Below are 19,379 nucleotides of genomic sequence, written 5' to 3' on the forward strand. Positions count from 1 at the left end.
TAAACGAATGCAAAACAGTTGCTATTCAATTGAACATCTCGCCAAAGTTTCCGGGCATTTGAAAGAGAAAACCCAAAAGACTTTCTTAAGATAATTTAAATGATATGATTACGGATGATTCAGAGTGTGATTTTAAAACCAATACATTCCTGGTGATCGTTGATTCGGTAATCACTGGCATTACTGAACGATTTGCAGCTATGAGAAATTTGAGCGAGACGTTTTCCTTTTTGTGGCAATTTTAAAACATGGATGAAACTACGGTTCGGGCGAGCGCAACAAAATTTGTCGAAAAATACAATTCGGACATTTCTCAAAGCCTATAATGCGAAATAATTCACTTGAAACACATTTACGAAGCAAATTTTGATAAAAGTCTGTCACCATTGGAATTGCGAAAATGTTCAAAATCTGTATACGATTTTCCCCAACATTTGTGTTGCTTTACGTATCTTTTGCACTATACCTGTCGCTGTAGCTAGTGCAGAACGTTCCTTCAGCGTCCTTTAAAGAATCAAAAACTTTCATAGATCGTGTTCATCTCAAGAGCGAGTTTCAAGGCTTGCCACGCTTTGTGTTGAATCCGTTTTGGCAAGACAGTTAAATTTTGATATTATTATTACGAATATTATCAAAACTAACTAACTGCACATCCATAGATCAATCATTATGTATGTACATAAACGAATCAATCATTATGTCTACACATATGTAGGTACACGCAGCTGAGAGCACCGCACAAGCACATGCAGATATCTTATCTGAAATGCTCCTAAAGGTATGCAATTGTGATTGTGGAAGTGTCGCTCACACATACAAGCGCATGGGGTATGAGAGAAGCTATAAAAATTATACATCTGTAGTTGTAGCTGAGAAATTTATAACCAACTAAGTAAAATTCTGGAAGCGCCTAGAAGATGCCACGAGGAAATCACAGAGTATAAAAGCATCAGCGGTAGAGGCGCTATGGGCAGTTTTCAGTTAAGCACGCTATCTGCCGGGCAATAGATCAGTTTCATCAGTCATAAAAAAAAAATCAGTCAGTTTGGTTATTAAGCCAGCTAGTTGCAAAGTATAAGTGCTATTATGAAGTACTTTAATAAAGGCCATTTTTCCATTATTCAATATTGGAGTTATTTATTCAACAGTTTAGTGATACGAACTTAGCAAAAGGGCAAATAAGAGGATTTGCAGTAAATTCGTTACAATTGGTGTCAGAAGAGGAATTGTTGAATAAATTCCAGAGGACAACAAGGACATGGCAAAGTTCAGTGAATTGAAGATCCAGCAACTGAAGAAGGAGTTGGAGAGCCGTGGATTGAATACAACCGGCAATAAACTCGAACTTCAAGCAAGACTACGAGAGGCAATGGAAGCAGAAGGAATTAACGTGGAAGAGTATGTCTTTCATCTTGATGGCGACGAGACAACAACAAAAATTTTGGAGAAAAACGAAACACCGCAGACAATGGTGAACACAGACTTGAACACAATATTAGCTGCAATATCTGCACAAACGTCGACAGTAACATCGAAGATTGAAGCACAAGAAATGCGCATTTCGGAAATGTCGTCACAAATATCAACCGATATGGCATCCCAACTGGAATCGCAGGAATCCCGTATAACATCACAATTGGAAGAACAGAAGACATATTTGGCATCTCAACTGGAAGCGCAAGAGGCACGTATATCTGAAATGTCGGCACAAATTTGGGAACAGGTATCATCGCAGCTCTTTGTGAAACTGAAGAGCAGGATGCAAAAATTTTACAACTCGAGGACAAAATTGATGCCGAGATAGAAGCGTTAAGAGGTCGTATAGAGCAGTTACAACTAGACCGCCCAGCTGTGCCAGCGAGCAATCCGAAGGTAAAAACACCATCTTTTGATGGCTCTGTTCCTTTCCAGGTGTTTAAGATTCAGTTTGAGAAGACCGCAGCAGTGAACAACTGGAGTGCTGAAGATAAAGTTGCTGCACTATTCGTAGCATTGAAAGGATCTGCTGCTGAAATCCTACAGACTATTCCCGAGGGAGAGCGGAACAACTACGAAACATTGATGAGCGCTCTAGAGAGGCGATACGGAAGCGAACACTGGAAGCAGATACACCAAATAGAGTTGCAAAACTACTACCAAAAAGCTAATGAGACTTTGCTCCTGCAAAGGCTTGCACATTTGGCGAATGCCGACGTACCCGTGGAATACACCGAAAGGGTAAAAATCCAGAGCTTTATAAATGGCATACGGGACGTCGAAACGAAGCGAGCCACATACGCAAACCCAAAGCCAACATTTGCTGAAACGGTATCACATGCATTGACTGAGGAAACTGCCTCCCTATTGAGTAAACCAGCATATAAGGCTCATCGTGTGGAAGTAGAAAGACCAGAGTGGGTAGACACAATTTTGGAAGCATGGAAGGGTACGCAGCAGAAGAATACAGATGCAGTCAAATGCTTTAAGTGTGGAAAGCCAGGGCACGTTGCGCGCTATTGCAACACCAATGCTAACAGTTCCAACAATGTGGGGGGTCGTAAACGCAGAGGTGAAGGAGATGATCAGATCTCCAAGACCAATCAATCGTTAAACTAAAGCGAGTCAGCAGCAAGGCGCGACAGCTGGCTCCCTCAGTTGAATGCCCCATAATCTCTATCTCACAAATTGGAAGAAGGCCAAGCAATCTTACTGTCGGAGGACATGTGGATGGAAAGGAACGTTTACTGACTGTATATACGGGTGCATCTCACTCCATCATTCGAGCGGATTTAGTCAACAAGAAGATAAGACCATTGCATGGAGAAGATAGCGTACAGCCACTGGAGAAGACAGCACGGTTCTAGGAGAAGTATCATGTGAAGTCGCAATTGGAAACGTGGCAGAGATTGTTGATGAAATCATAATTGGAGTGGACTTCTTAATCGACCAGGGCATCAAGATCGACATGCAAAGCAAGACGATGCGATATAAAAACGTGGATGTACCACTTAATTTCGGCTACGAGAGATGCTACAGCAATAAACGAGTGCTGGTGGAAGAGAGTCAGCAAATACCACCAAAGTCCGAAGCAGTAATCTGGGCAAAGGTTGATGGAGATTGTGGGACAAACAAATTATGGGTTGTCGAAGCAGCAAACAAATCAATACTGAACATACTTGTAGGAAAAACCCTGGCTATGACAAAACAAGATGGACGTATTCCGGTAAGAGTACTCAATGAGTTCAAGTCACCACTCAAACTCACTAAAGGAGCTATTTTGGGAAGATGCTAAGAGGCTGAAGTAGTTATTAACTGTGAACAGCTCCAGGAACACGTTTCAGCTAGTAATACTGATCTTTCAAATGACATCACGGCATGGACACAGGGGCTAGAGGAAGCATATCAGAGTAAGGCAAAACAACTGCTCCTAAAGTACGCGAACATATTTGACCAGGATGGTTCCAAACCAGGCCGCACCAACGTTGTGAAATATCAAATTGATACTGGAGATGCGAGGCCGATCCGTCAAGCTCACGTAGTGTTCCACTGGCGAAGCGGGAAGTTGTGAGCCAAATCATACAAGAAATGAGCGACAGTGGCGTCATCGAACCACCAGCTAGTCCATGGAGCTCACCGGTAGTACTTGTAAAGAAGAAGGATGGAAAAATGAGGTTTTGCGTGGACTACCGGAAGTTGAATGTCGTAACGAAAAAGGATAGTTACCCATTGCCAAGAATGGACGACACTCTGGACTCGCTATCTGGTACGAAATGGTTTTCCACGCGGGACTTGAAAAGCGGCTACTGGCAAGTTGAGGTAAGGGAGGAAGATAAAGAGAAAACAGCCTTCAGTGTCGGTGATGGTTTTTGGCAATTTACAGTGATGCCTTTTGAACTTTGTAATGCACCAGCTACTTTTGAGAGACTCATGGATCAGGTACTGAAAGGACTATATTGGAAAACATGCTTGGTGTACCACCATCGTAGTGTTCCACTGGCGAAGCGGGAACATCATCGTATTTGGGAAGAACTTTGATGAACATCTTAAGAATTTGGAGGAAGTTTCCAAAGAATAGCTGGCGCTGGTCTGAAGTTAAGTCCCAAAAAGTGTACGCTGTTTAAAAAGGAAGTAAATTATTTGGGTCACAAGGTAACGACAGAGGGCATCTGCACTGCGAACGAAAAGATAGAGGCTGTAAAGGATTGGCCAAGGCCGCAGAACCTACATGAATTGAGAAGTTTCCTTGGGCTGTGCACATATTACCGCCGATTTGTACCAAGTTTTTCCAGCGTAGCCCATAGCCTACATGAGCTTACAAGAAAAAATAAAGCTTTTGAATGGAAGAAGGAGCAAGAAGTGGCTTTCCAAACGTTTAAGGAGCGGTTGGGCACTGCCCCAATGTTAGCATATCCGATTCCAGGAGCAACATTTTTTCTAGAAACAGATGCGAGTGGATATGCTATAGGAGGCGTTATATCACAACTGGTCGATGGACAGGAGAAGGTAGTTTCATATTACAGCCGTTCGATTGGAAAACCAGAGAGGAACTACTGCGCTACGCGGAGAGAGCTGTTGGCATTGGTAGAGTGCATTAAACATTTTCACAAATACCTCTACGGCCAGCGATTCCGTGTCAGGACAGATCACGCAGCGTTAAAATGGCTTCTGCAGTTCCGTAATCCGGAAGGACAATTGGCGCGGTGGATCGAGCGACTACAAAACTATAACTTTTCCATTGAGCATCGAAAAGGTAGTACCCATGGAAATGCCGATGCAATGTCACGAAGACCATGTAGTTTGGAATGCAAGCACTGTTCAAAGGCCGAGGCTAAAGAAGACATTATAGATGTCCGGCTAATGACTATAACGTGTACGGATGAATGGGACAAGGAACAACTAAGAAAGTGTCAGCTAGAATATACAGATCTATCACATGTTATGCAAGGGTTGGAACGAAACGAAAGACCAAGCAGAGAGGAGATGTCAGCAGAGAGCCCCATTGTGAAGTCATATTGGGCACAGTGGAACAGTTTAAAATTGATATCCGGTTGCCTTCATCGAGTATGGGAGAGTGAGGATGGTCAATGCAAGAAGAAACTGATAGTTGTTCCCAGAAAGAGGATTCCTGACGTGCTCAGCGAGCTGCATAATGGTCCAAGTGGAGGTCATCTTGGAATCACAAAGACACTCGAGAAAATTAAGCAGAGATTCTATTGGGTTGGTTGCCGTCAGTCGGTCGCCGAGTGGATTGCCAACTGCGAGGTATGCAACAGAGCGAAAGGGCCCAAAACACGATGTCATGGCCAGATGAAGCAGTATATTTCAGGTGCACTATTTGAAAGGATCGCCATGGATGTCGCAGGTCCATTTCCTACTAGCAACCACGGAAACAAATACGTACTGGTGGTTATGGATTATTTCAGTAAATGGCCAGAAGTATACCCAATCCCAAACCAAGAAGCAGAAACAGTGGCAGAAGTGGTTACAAACGAATGGGTTGCAAGGTATGGTGTACCAATGGAGTTACATTCTGACCAAGGCAGGAATTTTGAATCAGCTGTGGTCCAAGAAATGTGCAAGAAGTTGGGCATTTGAAAAACACGGACAACTGCATTGCATCCTAAGGCCGATGGTATGGTGGAACGTTTCAATAGAACATTGGAGGAGCATTTAAGGAAAGTAGTAGACAAGTACCATAAGGACTGGGATACACACATATCATTATTCTTGATGGCCTACCGATCGGCAGTACATGAGACAACGAGCCAAACTCCCGCAAAAGTAATTTTTGGCAATGACCTTCGACTGCCAGCTGATTTGAAGTATGGGATAGATGCCGATGCGGAGAGGAATGTCAAGAAATCCACTGGTGTCTTGGAAGAAGAGCTGAGAGAGATACAGGATCTGATAACGCAACGAGCAAAGATTATGAGTGACAAAATCCCCCAGCGGGTTAGGGGATCAGAATATATCCGCGGTAGGTATGCCTGTCGTAAGAGGCGACTAAAATACCAGATTCAAGGGGCTGTGTAGCGCAACCCTTCAGGTTGCCAGCGCAATATATAGCGTCTCCAAACCCAATTGTCAACCTCACCTATCCGCGGCGAATCCTGTTTCACTAACAGACGAGGCTCTGGCGACCCCAAGCTCCTCATGGAACTTGGGGGTAGGGAGGGAGGGAATGGCCTGAAGGTTTAATGTGGCCACATAAATCGTTCCCGAGATGGTCGGGCTAGTACCTTAATGGTGCTATGGTACCGGAGCGTACCGGATTTGTATCCGGCAAAGGACCATCACATCGATGACACTCCCCAAAGCCTTCGGGGAGCAACTTTATCGCTACAACAACAACAACAACATGAGTGACAAAATGAAAGCGAGGTACGATAAAGCAATTAATTCGGAAGGATTTCAGGAAGGAGATTTGGTGCTGCTATACAACCCACAACGAAAAAAAGGTTTGTCCCCGAAATTTCAGAGTAACTGGGAAGGCCCAGGCAAAGTTGTAAAACGGATCAACGATGTAGTGTACCGCATACAAACCATTGGCAAACCACGAACCAAAATGAAAGTGGTTCATTTGGAGAGGTTAGCAGCGTTTAGATCGAGAGATTTGTCTGATCGGGACGACAAGACTTAGGTGGAGGGCAGTGTTACGAATATTATCAAAACTAAGGGGTGCTGCCATCTCTAAGCCGATGCTAAGCAGCGCCTTGCATGCACATCCATAGATCAATCATTATGTATCTACATAAACGAATCAATCATTATGTCTACACATATATAGGTACACGCAGCTGAGAGCAACGCACAAGCACATGCAGATATCTTATCTGAAATGCTCCTAAAGGTATGCAATTGTGATGGTGGAAGTGTCGCTCACACATACAAGCGCATGGGGTATGATAGAAGCTATAAAAATTATACATCTGTAGTTGTAGCTGAGAAATTTATAACTAACTAAGTAAAATTCTGGAAGCGCCTAGAAGATGCCACGAGGAAATCACAGAGTATAAAAGCATCAGCGGTAGAGGCGCTATGGGCAGTTTTCAGTTAAGCACGCTATCTGTCGGGCAATAGATTAGTTTCATCAGTCAGTTTGGGTTTTAAGCCAGCTAGTTGCAAAGTATAAGTGTTATTGTGAAGTACTTTAATAAAGGCCATTTTTCCATTATTCAATATTGGATTTATTTATTCAACAGTTTAGTGATACGAACTTAGCAAAAGGGCAAATAAGAGGATTTGCAGTAAATTCGTTACATTATTATAACAATTTTGCAGGGAAAAAGCATGTAAAGCCACTCTTTGATATCCGAACTTTCTATATTGAATAACTAAATTTATAATCATCATTAAATTTATCAGAAATGTATTAAAATGTTACCAAATAACTAGAAAAGATTATTTGAAACAATATGTGGCTGTTAAAAAATAATTATATTTCTACGTCAGCTCTTAGTCCAAAAATCATTTAGTTGATGTAGTAAAATGTTTTTTGATGTAATCCATCAATCATTCAAGGATCGAATCGCGCTCAAGGCCAGAACAATAATTTTTTTCTAATGATAATTATTGTTATTTTTTTTTTTTTAATTTTTCTAAATTTAAAAAATTGTATTTTGTTTTTGGAATAGGTTAGGTTAGGTTGGGGTGGCTGCCCGAGGGCACACTTAGGCCAGTAGTACTAGGCCCGCTGTGATACCACGAAAAACACCGTTACCTCGCCTCTTCGAACCATTTTGAGGACCTGATGAAATCTACCAGGTCCTTGACGTCATGCTCCACAACCTGACTCATAGTATCAAGAAATGGAGCTCCCAGAAAGCGCTGCCGTGCTCCGCTTAGCGCTGGGCAGTTGCAAATGAGGTGAACCACCGTTTCCTCCTCCTCATCTTCTTTACAACTCCTACAGCAACGACGATAAGGCGCTCCTAGCCTTTCTGCATGCCTACCTATGAGGCAATGACCCGTTAGTGCCCCTACAAGTGTGGAAATTGTATCCCTTCTTAGGCTGTAAACGTGACGGGACCTTTTAGGATCCCATTTAGGCCAGGTTTCTTTCGACGTTCGACATCCCGGTGTTTGTAGCCATCTTTCGTCGGCTTGACGGTAGATGTGCTCTTTTAGCATTAGCTTACATGTGGACAGGGGCATAGCTAAGCGTTCTTGTCCAGGAAGAACCTGCTTGGTTGTACCCTGCCTAGCGAGTTCATCTGCAATACAGTTTCCCTCGATATCCCTATGTCCAGGGACCCATGTGAGGTGTACACGGTTCTGTTGAGCCATCTCTTGAAGAGATCGGCGACAGTTTAGTGCTAGTTCAGAATTGAACGAGTGGGAGCCCAGAGAATTTATGGCAGCTTGGCTGTCGCTGAAGATAAAAATTTCTTTGCCGACAATGTATGTCCCTATCCTAGCTGCGGCTTCCATTATGGCTGCAACTTCTGCCTGGAATACACTGCAGTGGTCGGATAGTCTGAATGAGAGCTGGAGGTCAAGGTCCCTTAAGTATACTCCACCCCCAACTCTCCCGTTTAGCTTGGAGCCGTCCGTGTATATGGAAATGTTGTTGCCCATAGCAAGGTACTTGTCCGACTCCGTCCAGTCATCCCTGCTGGGTATGTTTATCTTAAAGTTGGTTTCCGCAACTGTTGTGGTCGCACAGCGATCCGTGCTAGGAGGGAGAAAACTGTATTTGTTTAGTATACTTGAGTGTCCTGTGGTCCTGTTGTTCCAGCACGACAACTCCCTTAGACGCAGGGCTGACGTTGCCGCTGCTCGATGACCAGCCAGATCCAGTGGAAAGATGTCAAGAATGACCTGAAGAGCTTCGCTAGGCGTTGTTCTTAGAGCCCCGCTTATGCTTATCATGCTGGATCTGTGGACTTTACCCAACAAGTTTAGGTTTGACGCCTTGCTCAAGGCTGGCCACCATACGACTACCCCATACAGAAGTATGGGTCTGATAATCGCGGTATAAATCCATCTGCATATGTTGGGGGTGAGTCCCCATTTTTTGCCAATGGCTCTTTTACACGTATATAATGCAATGTACGCTTTCTTTTGTCGCTGGATAACGTTGTCCTTCCAGTTCAGCTTTTTGTCTAAAACTACGCCTAAAAATTTGGCTTTATCTGCCAGGCTTAGGCGCACCCCATTTAGTTCAGGTAGGTTCAACGATGGTATTTTGTATCGTTTGGTATATAAGACAAGCTCTACTTTATCGGAGTTGACGCTGAGTCCACATCGGGAAGCCCACAAGGAAACCTCTCGCAATGCTACCTGCATCAAGTCGCACAAAGTTTGAGGAAACTTGCCTCTGTAGATAATCGCTAGGTCATCAGCATATGCCACGACCTTCCCGCTCCCCCAACTAGTATCTCTTAATAGCGAGTTTACCGTTAGGTTCCATAGTAAGGGGGAAAGGACACCACCCTGGGGCGTGCCCCTTGCGACAATGAGGAGAGCACTTTCCTTCCCCTGAGCAGTTGATCAATTAGTCCCACTAGGGGTCTATTTACGTCCAGATCAGTTAAAGCAATGTTAACGGCGTCTGGACTTATGTTGTTGAATGCTCCTTCAATGTCTAGGAAGGCCACAAGACAATAATCCTTTTCGAACAAGGATGTTTCTATAGTAGAGACTAGGCTGTGTAGCGCAGTCTCCGTAGATTTACCTTTGGTGTACGCGTGTTGATAGTCCGAAATGAGATTCCTATCAATGCTTGTAGTGAGAAAATCGCTAACTATTCTCTCTAGGGTCTTGAGTACGAAGGATGAAAGACTGATAGGTCCATAGTCCTTCGGCTCGTAATGAGAGGCTTTGCCTGCCTTAGGAATGAATATGACCGTGGCGCTCCTCCATGCACACGGAATATAGTTCATAGCCAAACAAGCGGTATATATGTGCCGCAGCCAGTTGGCTGATACCTCCAAAGAGTAGATAAGCTGAGCGGGTACAATCCCGTCTGGTCCAGCAGCCTTAAAAGGTTTAAAACTTTTGACTGCCCACCTCACTCTCTCCTCAGTGATGGGTATATTCACAGCTTGGTTTGCTGCAGGTACTTCCGGTGCGTTTGTCATATTTCCCGGGAAATGTGTGTCCAGGAGCAGCTCTAAAGTTTCCCCTTCTGTGCTGGTCCAGGTACCATTCGGTCTCCGCAGAAAGCTAATAGCTGTTTGCGTCTTAGAAAGCACGCGCCGTAGCCTGGATGTGTCCACGACACTTTCGACTCCAGTGCAGAAGTTTCTCCATGAAGTTCTCTTCGCTTGTCTCAGGACTTTTTGGTAGGTTCTTAGTTTGTCCTTGTATTCTAGCCATTGTGACCCATTATCAAAGAATTTGGCTTTGTTAAACTGTTCTCTACAGGATTTACGAAGTAGGTCCAGATCATGGGACCACCAGTGAGGTTTACGCTTACCGCGCGGTTTTGGCAATGGACAGGCCTGTTCTAAGGCTTTTGAGAGAGCCGATGTGAAGGTTTCTACCAGACCCTCTAGCTCCATCGTTGATGAGAGGCTTTGTGGGGGCAGTTCTGGTAGTTCTCTTGCTAACAGCTCATTATGTAGTTCCCAGTTTGTATTACGTGGGTTACGTCTCGCAATGGGCTGATCGACGAAGAACTCTAACATTACTTCAATATAGCGGTGGTCTGAAAAGGAATGTTCCTCAAGAACACGCCATTTTTTAACCCACCCATAAACGCTTTCGCTACAAATAGTGAGGTCAATAACCTCTCTACGGTTTTTATTAATAAAAGTTGGTTCATTACCTACATTGCAAACTACAAGGTTAGTTGTTAAAAGGTACTCAAAAAGTGACTCACCCCGAGTGTTTATGTCGGAACTACCCCACTGCACGTGGTGGGTGTTTGCATCTGTCCCAATTAACAGATGGCCTTTGCTTGAGTCGGCCACCAGATCCTTTACCGGAGGAGGTTCCTCTGCGTCGTACGGCATATAAACGGAGGCTAGCGTTAATTGGGTGCCTCCGCTTGCCAAACTGGCCGCTGTGACGTCACCATTGCTATAATTAGGCAAGAGAAAGATATTTAGCTCAGACTTTACTAAAATGCATGTTCTCACTTTACCTTCATCTGCAGCTCGGATGAGCTTAAACCCAGTGGCCCCCAATCCGCAAATCCTTGAGTTTTTCACCCAGGGTTCTTGGATAAGGACCACTTCGACGTCGCCTTTAGAAAGGCGACTGATGAGAGCAGCCGAGGCTGCCTTACTTTTGTGCAGGTTTATCTGGAGCAACCTCAGCATGAGCTTGCTCAGACTCCCCTGCCTCCATCACCGTGAAGTTGGGTGCCCAGAGCCCCTGCGCAATTTGACGTGGCGGAAACCAGGCTTTCGGCGTCGGAGATTTCCGCTTCCACTTCGGGTGCCTCAATGTCCGTGTCCAAAGAGGCACTCGAAAGGGATGCGCGCTGTGCGTCCCCACGGTATACGTGAATTACGACCTCCCCGAGGCCGTAAAACACTCTTCCTTTGCTCCGTCTAAGGGGCTCGAGAGCTTCCTTATTCAGGGCTAACACGACCTGTCTCCTAGGTCCTACAGCGTCCTCGACTTGGATAACACTCCAGTCCTGCGTTGGGAGAGCCGGGTTCATCAGTTGCAGCATCCTGAGAATTCTCTCAGGTTCTGCTGGAACCGCTGGAACCCATGCCCTGGCCCTTCGCCGAGCCGGAATGTCCTTCCAGTCAACGACCTCGATAATCGCCCCGGGATAGACTTGTCCCAGCTTTGCGGCTGCTGCCTTGTACAGCGCAACAGACCTTGCGTCCTCGCAAGCGAGTACCTTGATTTGGCCCTAGTACCATCCTGCATCAGAACCTCGCGGCGGACTACCCGGAGACTCCATCAGCACGTCGAGAACGGCGTTGCCGATTTCATTCCGGACGTACGGCCACTGGTCTTTAGGGATTGCACCACGGTCATTCCCTCGGTCCAGGATTCCTATAAGGATCCGGCCCTTGGCTACCTCGGCAAAGCTGGGTTTGGCTACCGCGGGGTGATTCTGGTGCCTTTTCGGCGGTGGTTTGATATCCTCATCGGACCTTTGACGTTTATATGGGGTTGCGCTTGTTGGCAGAGAACCCCGAAAATTCGGCAGTAGAGCTCGCGCCCTTTCCACCGAATTCCTGGCGTTCTCTGACAGCGTTTCCAGCGGAACACCCTCATACCTTGACAGGACTTTTGCAGCCCTTCTTTTGTTCCTGTGGAACGATCCCTTGTGGGACTCTTCTTGAGAAGGGGTCCGACCCGTAGTTGCCCTCGCGGTCGTACCCCCGGATGATGTCTTCATTATGGCTCCTTTCTCCTTTGGCTCAGTGTGACCAGATCGTGGGACCCCTGTCACAGCCGTGGGGAGAACAGTCACCATACCGGCGTCAGACGGGCGCCCAGCATCAGCAGGCGCGTCAGTGTTCGCCGTTGCCAGCGCAACTACCTTCGCCGCCATACTGGTGCTTGCCCCCGTCCGATCACCTAAGACTGTGTTGACTGAGGTTGCCCCCTTGTCGTCCATGGGGAGCCGACCCGTCGTTTCCAACGCAGTCGCTCCCCCGGTTAAAGTAGCTGTTGCGGCCCCGTTTTCCCTTGGCTCGGAGTGGCCAGGTCCAGAGACCCCTGCCACAGCCGTGGGAAAAAAGGTTGCCGTTCCGGCGCTTGGTCGGTGTCCGACAACAGCAGGCGCGTCAGGGTTCGCCGTTACCAGCGCAACTCCCTTCGCCGCCATACTATTGCCGCCCCCCACCAAGGCGCTCTTCACTTTAGCGTTGGTAGCATTGGTAGCCCTCCCTCGTTCACTAGGGCGTATGGATGCCAATGCTGTTGTCCTTCTCCCTGTGGAGGAGAACGGATTATCATTTGCTTTGTTTTTTTTATTTTTGTTGTTCATCTTGTTCGTACGACCCCTTGCTAGACGAGGCCAGCTTAGGGTCACCTTATTGAAAGGGGGAAAAGTGTCGTCCGCCGCGGCAGAGCCCCTTACCGCGGTAAGACCATTTTTACTCTCTGAGGCGGCCCGGTGTCAGAGAGGCTCCGTACAAATACAGCCAGATTAACCTCCCGGCTGCAAACCATCCGATGGGCACGGTGCCGCATAACACCCTGGATTGGGAGGGGACAGATCTTGGTCATAGCTCACCCCAGGACTAGGCCACCGCAGCCATGGAGATCCATGTGAACCTGCATCCTACTGGGTGGCATAGTCCCGTGGTCAGCGACTAAGCCCTCGCATCGCGGCAAGATGTCTGCCCTTCGCGAGGGTGCTTTTGGAATAGTAAGTAGAAAATTTTTCAGACAACCTGCCATAGCTGCGCAGATAGATCCATTTCGAAGGGTGCTAAGCCTTCATCATCAGTACGCTTTAGGCATGCTGCGCTAACCATTTAGCTATAATTTTTCTAAATTTGAAAAAATTGTATTTTGTTTTTGGAATAGTAAGTAGAAAATTTTTCAGACAACCTGCCATAGCTGCGCAGATAGATCCATTTCGAAGGGTGCTAAGCCTTCATCATCAGTACGCTTTAGGCATGCTGCGCTATATAGCTAAATGGTTAAAGCGTACTGATGATGAAGGCTTAGCACCCTTCGAAATGGATCTATCCGCGCAGCTATGGCAGGTTGTCTGAAAAATTTTCTACTTACTATTCCAAAAACAAAATAAAATTTTACAAATTTAGAAAAATTAAAAAAAAATAACAATAATTATCATTAGAAAAAAATTATTGTTCTGGCCTTGAGCTCGATTCGAACCTTGAATGATTTATCAATAGGCCGATAAAAACAAAAACAATTGTAATCCATCAATATGATTCATGAATGAGACGTGATTAATTCAAGTTAACCAAAGGTATTAGTGGATTTTTTATAGGGGGCCCGTAAATTGTTTAGTCCAGGGCCCGGATTTTCTCTCTACGGCCCTGTATATATATATATATATATATATATATATTAGGGCGGGTCGATTTGTGGGGAGGCAAAAAAATCGCCCATTGCTCTGTGAAAATCGTATTCTAGGGATCAAAATAAGAAAATTTGCCGAAGGAACCATACCTCTAAAACGAATTCTGATGTCCCCCTGATGTGGGGTATTCCATCCCATTTCGACCAATTTTGAACCCGACCACTTTAGAATTGGCTGAAAGTTTTTCTTCTTTTTCTAGCTTACGAAAGACGTTTTTCAGAATTTTTTCAAATTTTTTCATCCAACTCAAAAAAAGTTATGAATTTTTAAAAAAACACCGCTTTGGTTTTCAAAATGCTATAACTTTTTCAAAAATTGACCGTTTGGGATCTTTTTTTTTAAATTTGTTTTTAAATGTACTTTTCGGAAAAAATACAAAAAAATTTTTAAAGTTTTTTTTTGTAATTTTTCAGTTTTTCGAGATTTTTTCGAATGCTATAACTTTTTCAAAAATTGACCGTTCGGGATCTTTTTTTTTTTTAATTTGTTTTTAAATGTCCTTTTCGGAACAAATACAAAAAAAATTTTAAAGTTTTTTTTTCAATTAAATAAAAAAAAAAATCGGCCCACTCCGGGATTAGTGGGGATGATTGCAGAATTGATTGAAGTTTTTTATGAGAAAAAAAATAAAAATGGCGAAATTCGAAAAATCTCGAAAAACTGAAAAATTACAAAAAAAACTTTAAAAATTTTTTTGTATTTTTTCCGAAAAGTACAATTAAAAACAAAAAACTTTCAGCCAATTCTAAAGGGGTCGGGTTCAAAATTGGTCGAAATGGGATGGAATACCCCATATATGTATATCCATGGTAAAAGTCTATAACAGCGGTCGACTGCTAATACGTGTCCTACAAGAATTGGCTTGACCTCAGTATTAATAATCCGAAGGCGGAAAACAAACATTTTGAGTCGTTCAAAAGATATTAACGAAAAAAATGCTTATTTATCATAAATCTCTCTAAATGGGACGAACTCACATAGTGGAGATGATATGAAACCAATTTTACTAAAATAAAGCGAACAATATGATAAACTTTGATTACAAAACAATCAGTGCAAGCCATAACTTAATCTAAAATAGCGGATATGTCAATTTTGGATACAAAACAAAATTGGCTTGACTTAAGGATGAAACCATTATTATTTTATATAATGAGTGTAGCAAATAATGCACATGTGTATATACTTACCTGAGAATATGTTTGAATCAACGCTCATATACCATTCGTCCTATATGTTGCATGTATATACATATTTCCCTCGATAAGCGATTACGATTTACTATTGCATCCTAAAATGTATTTGTATGTAGAAATTATCCCGTACATGCAACAAACGAGAATAATAAAAAAAAAAATTAAAAATAATCAATTACTTTTGAATATTTTAGATTTTTTTTTTTTTTTGATTTTTTGATTCCTTTTGAATATTTTTGATTATTTTTGTAATCAATTGAAAGGTAATCATTAAAAATAGAAAATAATGGCAAGTAATCATTAAATGGCGTTTAAAGAAAATAATCAATAAAACGGCTAATCATTACCATTAGTAATCATTATTTAACAGTTCTGATCGAAATACGTGGCAATTATTACTAGGCCTCGATAAGCGGCCGCCGTGATTTGGTGGTAACGTGCTCCGTTTACCATACCGAATACCCCAGGGCGAAGCAACATCAAACATTTAGAAACAAGTTATTTCAATTAAAAAAAGTATTTTTAATATGTGTCGCACCTCGGCAGTGATTTGGCAAACATGCCGAGTGTATTGCTGCCATGTAAAGCGTCTCCGTGAAAACGTATATGCCCTGCAGGTGATCGACGTAAAACATGCAGGTCCTACATATTTGTGCATGACGCAAATTCTAAGAGACGCTCAGCCTCAAATCTCTTCGGAGGTTTTCGCGCCTTACATTTACTTATTTATTTACTAGGCTTCGATGCACTACTACCTTTATTTAGATCTGTTGTTGTTGACCTTTCAGCCTATTACTGTATGTGGAGGCTTTTCACTCCATGAAGGAATTAAGGCTCACGCCACCTAGATGGGAGGGTCTCTGCCATGACAGAGCGCTTTCGCAAAGAATGTGAATCGGCGTTTCATCCTCCGGCTCACAAAAGTCACATATTTGTGTATCTGCTAGATTTAGCTTAATTAGGTTATACATATCGTAGAGTAGAGTGTCCCGTATAGTAACCAGTAAGAGTTCGTAGATCTCTACTAAGATTATTATCATGCAACGTACTTTTGTGTGGCTGTGCTCTAAATTCACAGCATGCTCCAATAAGACAGTGATACATGTTGTACACAGTGTATAAATATTTATGTATATTTAATTGAAATATTGCTTATCGTAGATATTTGAACCCAAAAATCTGAGTGAGGATTTTTATTAATTTTAATTTCTTCAATTTTTCTCTGTGTCAATTTTCAACATTAGCTGGCTTAGGTTTGAAGAGTAAAGATTCTGGTAAGTGTTTCATATGAGAAAATATTTTTTTTTTCACACTGCACATTTAAGCACATTTCAAAAGCACACAAGCATTTCCAGATGTAAATATACATTTATATGTACATTAGGGTGAGTAAAATTTATTGTTGATAAGGCACATCCAGTTTCTGAATCTATGGGTCATACTGAGTAATATTGTCCATGGGACCATAGGTCTGAAATGAATTTCGAGCCTCCCTAACTTTTTTAGAAAATTTTATATCCCAATCCGAATAGCGGCTCTCACAAATAAAATACATGAAAATAAATGTCAAATTCGGATTCGGATTGGGATATAAAATTTTCTAACAAAATTGGGGGGCTCAAAATTCATTTCAGACCTATGGTCCCATGGACAATATTACTCAGTATGACCCATAGATTCAGAAACTGGATGTGCATCTCAAGTTTTTTCCCCCATTTTACCCCATACAATTTGACCCGCCCTAATGTACACATTTAATTTAATATTAATACTCTTTTAAGTTGGTGTTGGTTACGACTTCCACGAAATGACGCGTTATTATAAAAATATCCCTTTGTTTTAAATCCTTACCTCTACCTCTGCTTCTGTAAAAAATTGTAATTTACCAAAAAAGCTTTGTACATTTCTTGAGTGAGACCTTAACAGTGCACGATTAATCTATCATCAATTGACGATAATGATAATTACAAAACATTACCAATAATGCAAAAATGGTCATACAAACCAAAATACATTTTTTATTTTTATTTTAAACTTATTTTTTTTCTATTGCCGTGAAAATTCATAGTGGCATATTCAGCAAATAATTTAGGTTTCAGATCGTATACTGTTTACATGCTTTCCAATATACAATTGGATTTAAACATAGCACATACAACGAATAAGAGATTCTGGCCCTTGTTATGAGCAGCTTTCGATCTTCGTTGGATGTCTAAAATCGAAAATCGAGTTTCAAATTCAGCTCATCGCTATCGAAACTTTCGTTGTGTATCTAATTTTTAATCAAATAGATTTTTGTTGTCGACGCTGTATCGAAATGAAATTGGTAAAAATGTCATGTTTCTGTATGTATCTAAGCCTACATATTAATATTTACATTTAAAATCTAGCTAATAGAGAAATTATTAGCAGCCAGTTCAACAAACATTTTTAAATATGTAAATAACGCAATATACCAGTCCACCACCACTACTGAGCAAATAATTTAAGTAATCGAACAGCGATTTAACTGGTGATGGAGGCTGTTTACTATTGTGAACGTTTTTTCAAACATTCGCCACCTGAATGAATTCACAATGTCCTGACATATATTTGTTTGCGCGCCTTACAAAATCCTTAAATATAAAATATCGTATTCGTTGTATGTTGTACAACTCCGATCATAGAAACTTCATCAAGATTAGTTTGATAATTTATTTTGAATTTTAAACAAAAAGTTTAGGGGGTTATTCAGGAAAAAATATTTTAATAACAGGTACTCTATTATGTATACTAGGGTGCGTCGCTTTGTATGGACGAAAGTTAACCGATATCACGCCATCGATTTTTCGATAGGATTTGGGCTCAGGAAAAAATTTTCCACTACGCATACCCTAAAAAATAATTTTCGAGCCTGCAAAATTTCATTTTTTTTACTTTTTTTAAGGTTTTTTTCTTGACCTTGGCGATAACAGTTTAAAAAAAAAAATATACATTAAAATTTTACAATCAAATAAAAAATTTGTTTAGTAGGTCATGAAAAAACCTTAAAAATCAAAGTCGAAAAAAAGTAAAAAAAAATGAAATTTCGCAGGCTCAACAATTATTTTTTTGGGTATGTGTAGTGAAACTTTTTTTCCTGAGCCCAAATCCTATCGAAAAATCGATGGCGCGATATCGGTTAATAAATCGACCCAGTCTAATGTATACACACGAGTTGAGTGCTGTCAACTCTCATAGAACTGCTCCGGATCGTTCCAGTAAGATTTATTATTGGATTATTGGAACTCAACTTATAATTATTAAGTTTGTAAAGTCGTTGGCGCATAGTCATAACCAACATAAAATAGGTTCTAAATTTAGTATCAATTTTTGGACATAATTTTCTTTGAGCTCTCTGACTGTGCGCCGTTATTTTTAAAATGTCCTATTGCCTATGTCATATCCTTGTATTAACTTTAGTTTTCACATTTAATATTTATTTATTCTAACATCGACTGCAAGTTATTTGCATATGTATGCATATTTGTGCATTTGCCTTCTATGTACTACTTCTTCATAAATTGTTTGCAATGGTCCTGTCCTGTGTTTGTATGGGCGTAAATATGTATGTCTATTGTATGTACATTGGGCGTATCACGATGCAAATGACAGAAAAAGCTGAATATATGTCCCGGAGTTTGAACTTATGTATATGTGACCCGATCTATGAAAAGGTGGCTTATGACTCAAAAAAAAAAAACAGCTGTTAACAGCTGTTTCTCGCAATTTCTTACATAATCGCTGTTTACTAATTTAACTAGTCTGAAACTTCGTTAAAATCATTTTCTAATATGTTTGCTTGGGTGGGGGTGTTCCAAAAGAAAATATTTTCCATATGAATTGTAAACACCCTAATGGTGCTTTTTTAACACATTGTTTGTTTAAAAAAAGGGGCTATGTTCGTTTCTATTCACGAAATTTGGGGAGGGACACAAAATAGTTTGGTATTGAAAATCCTAGAGCAAAACCCCCAAAACGCAATCTCATACTTCAACATTATTCTCCGTGGGCGTAATTTTATTGGGAAAATCGTCTAGTATTTTAGGACTGTCCCCTAGTCATCAGGAAATTTGCATATTAAACGAACAATGGACAAATAATTTATTTCTTAATCGTCCGAAAGATTTATTTTAATGTTATTTTTCTTCCTGTTTGTGTTGTTTTTATTGGTTTCTTGTTTGTTTTATTAGGTTCTTGTTGCTAGAGTT

The 19,379-nt window shown here is 41.9% G+C and overlaps 1 protein-coding gene across 8 annotated transcripts in view; it reads left to right on the forward strand.

The window, feature by feature from the left end:
• Nucleotides 1–19,379, forward strand: part of LOC137251454 (probable phosphorylase b kinase regulatory subunit alpha) — a 108,392-nt gene that overhangs the window by 79,041 nt on the left and 9,972 nt on the right. For 5 of the 8 annotated variants that reach the window (XM_067786055.1, XM_067786053.1, XM_067786058.1 and 2 more), the window contains one exon: nt 16,395–16,424. The exons of the other annotated variants lie outside the window; for them this stretch is intronic. In XM_067786055.1, coding sequence (XP_067642156.1) covers nt 16,395–16,424 — 30 coding nt within the window. The remainder of the gene's footprint in view (nt 1–16,394; nt 16,425–19,379) is intronic. 8 annotated transcript variants of the gene reach the window in all.

The sequence above is a fragment of the Eurosta solidaginis genome, chromosome 4 (assembly GCF_040869045.1).
Source record: "Eurosta solidaginis isolate ZX-2024a chromosome 4, ASM4086904v1, whole genome shotgun sequence".
Taxonomy (NCBI): domain Eukaryota; kingdom Metazoa; phylum Arthropoda; class Insecta; order Diptera; family Tephritidae; genus Eurosta; species Eurosta solidaginis.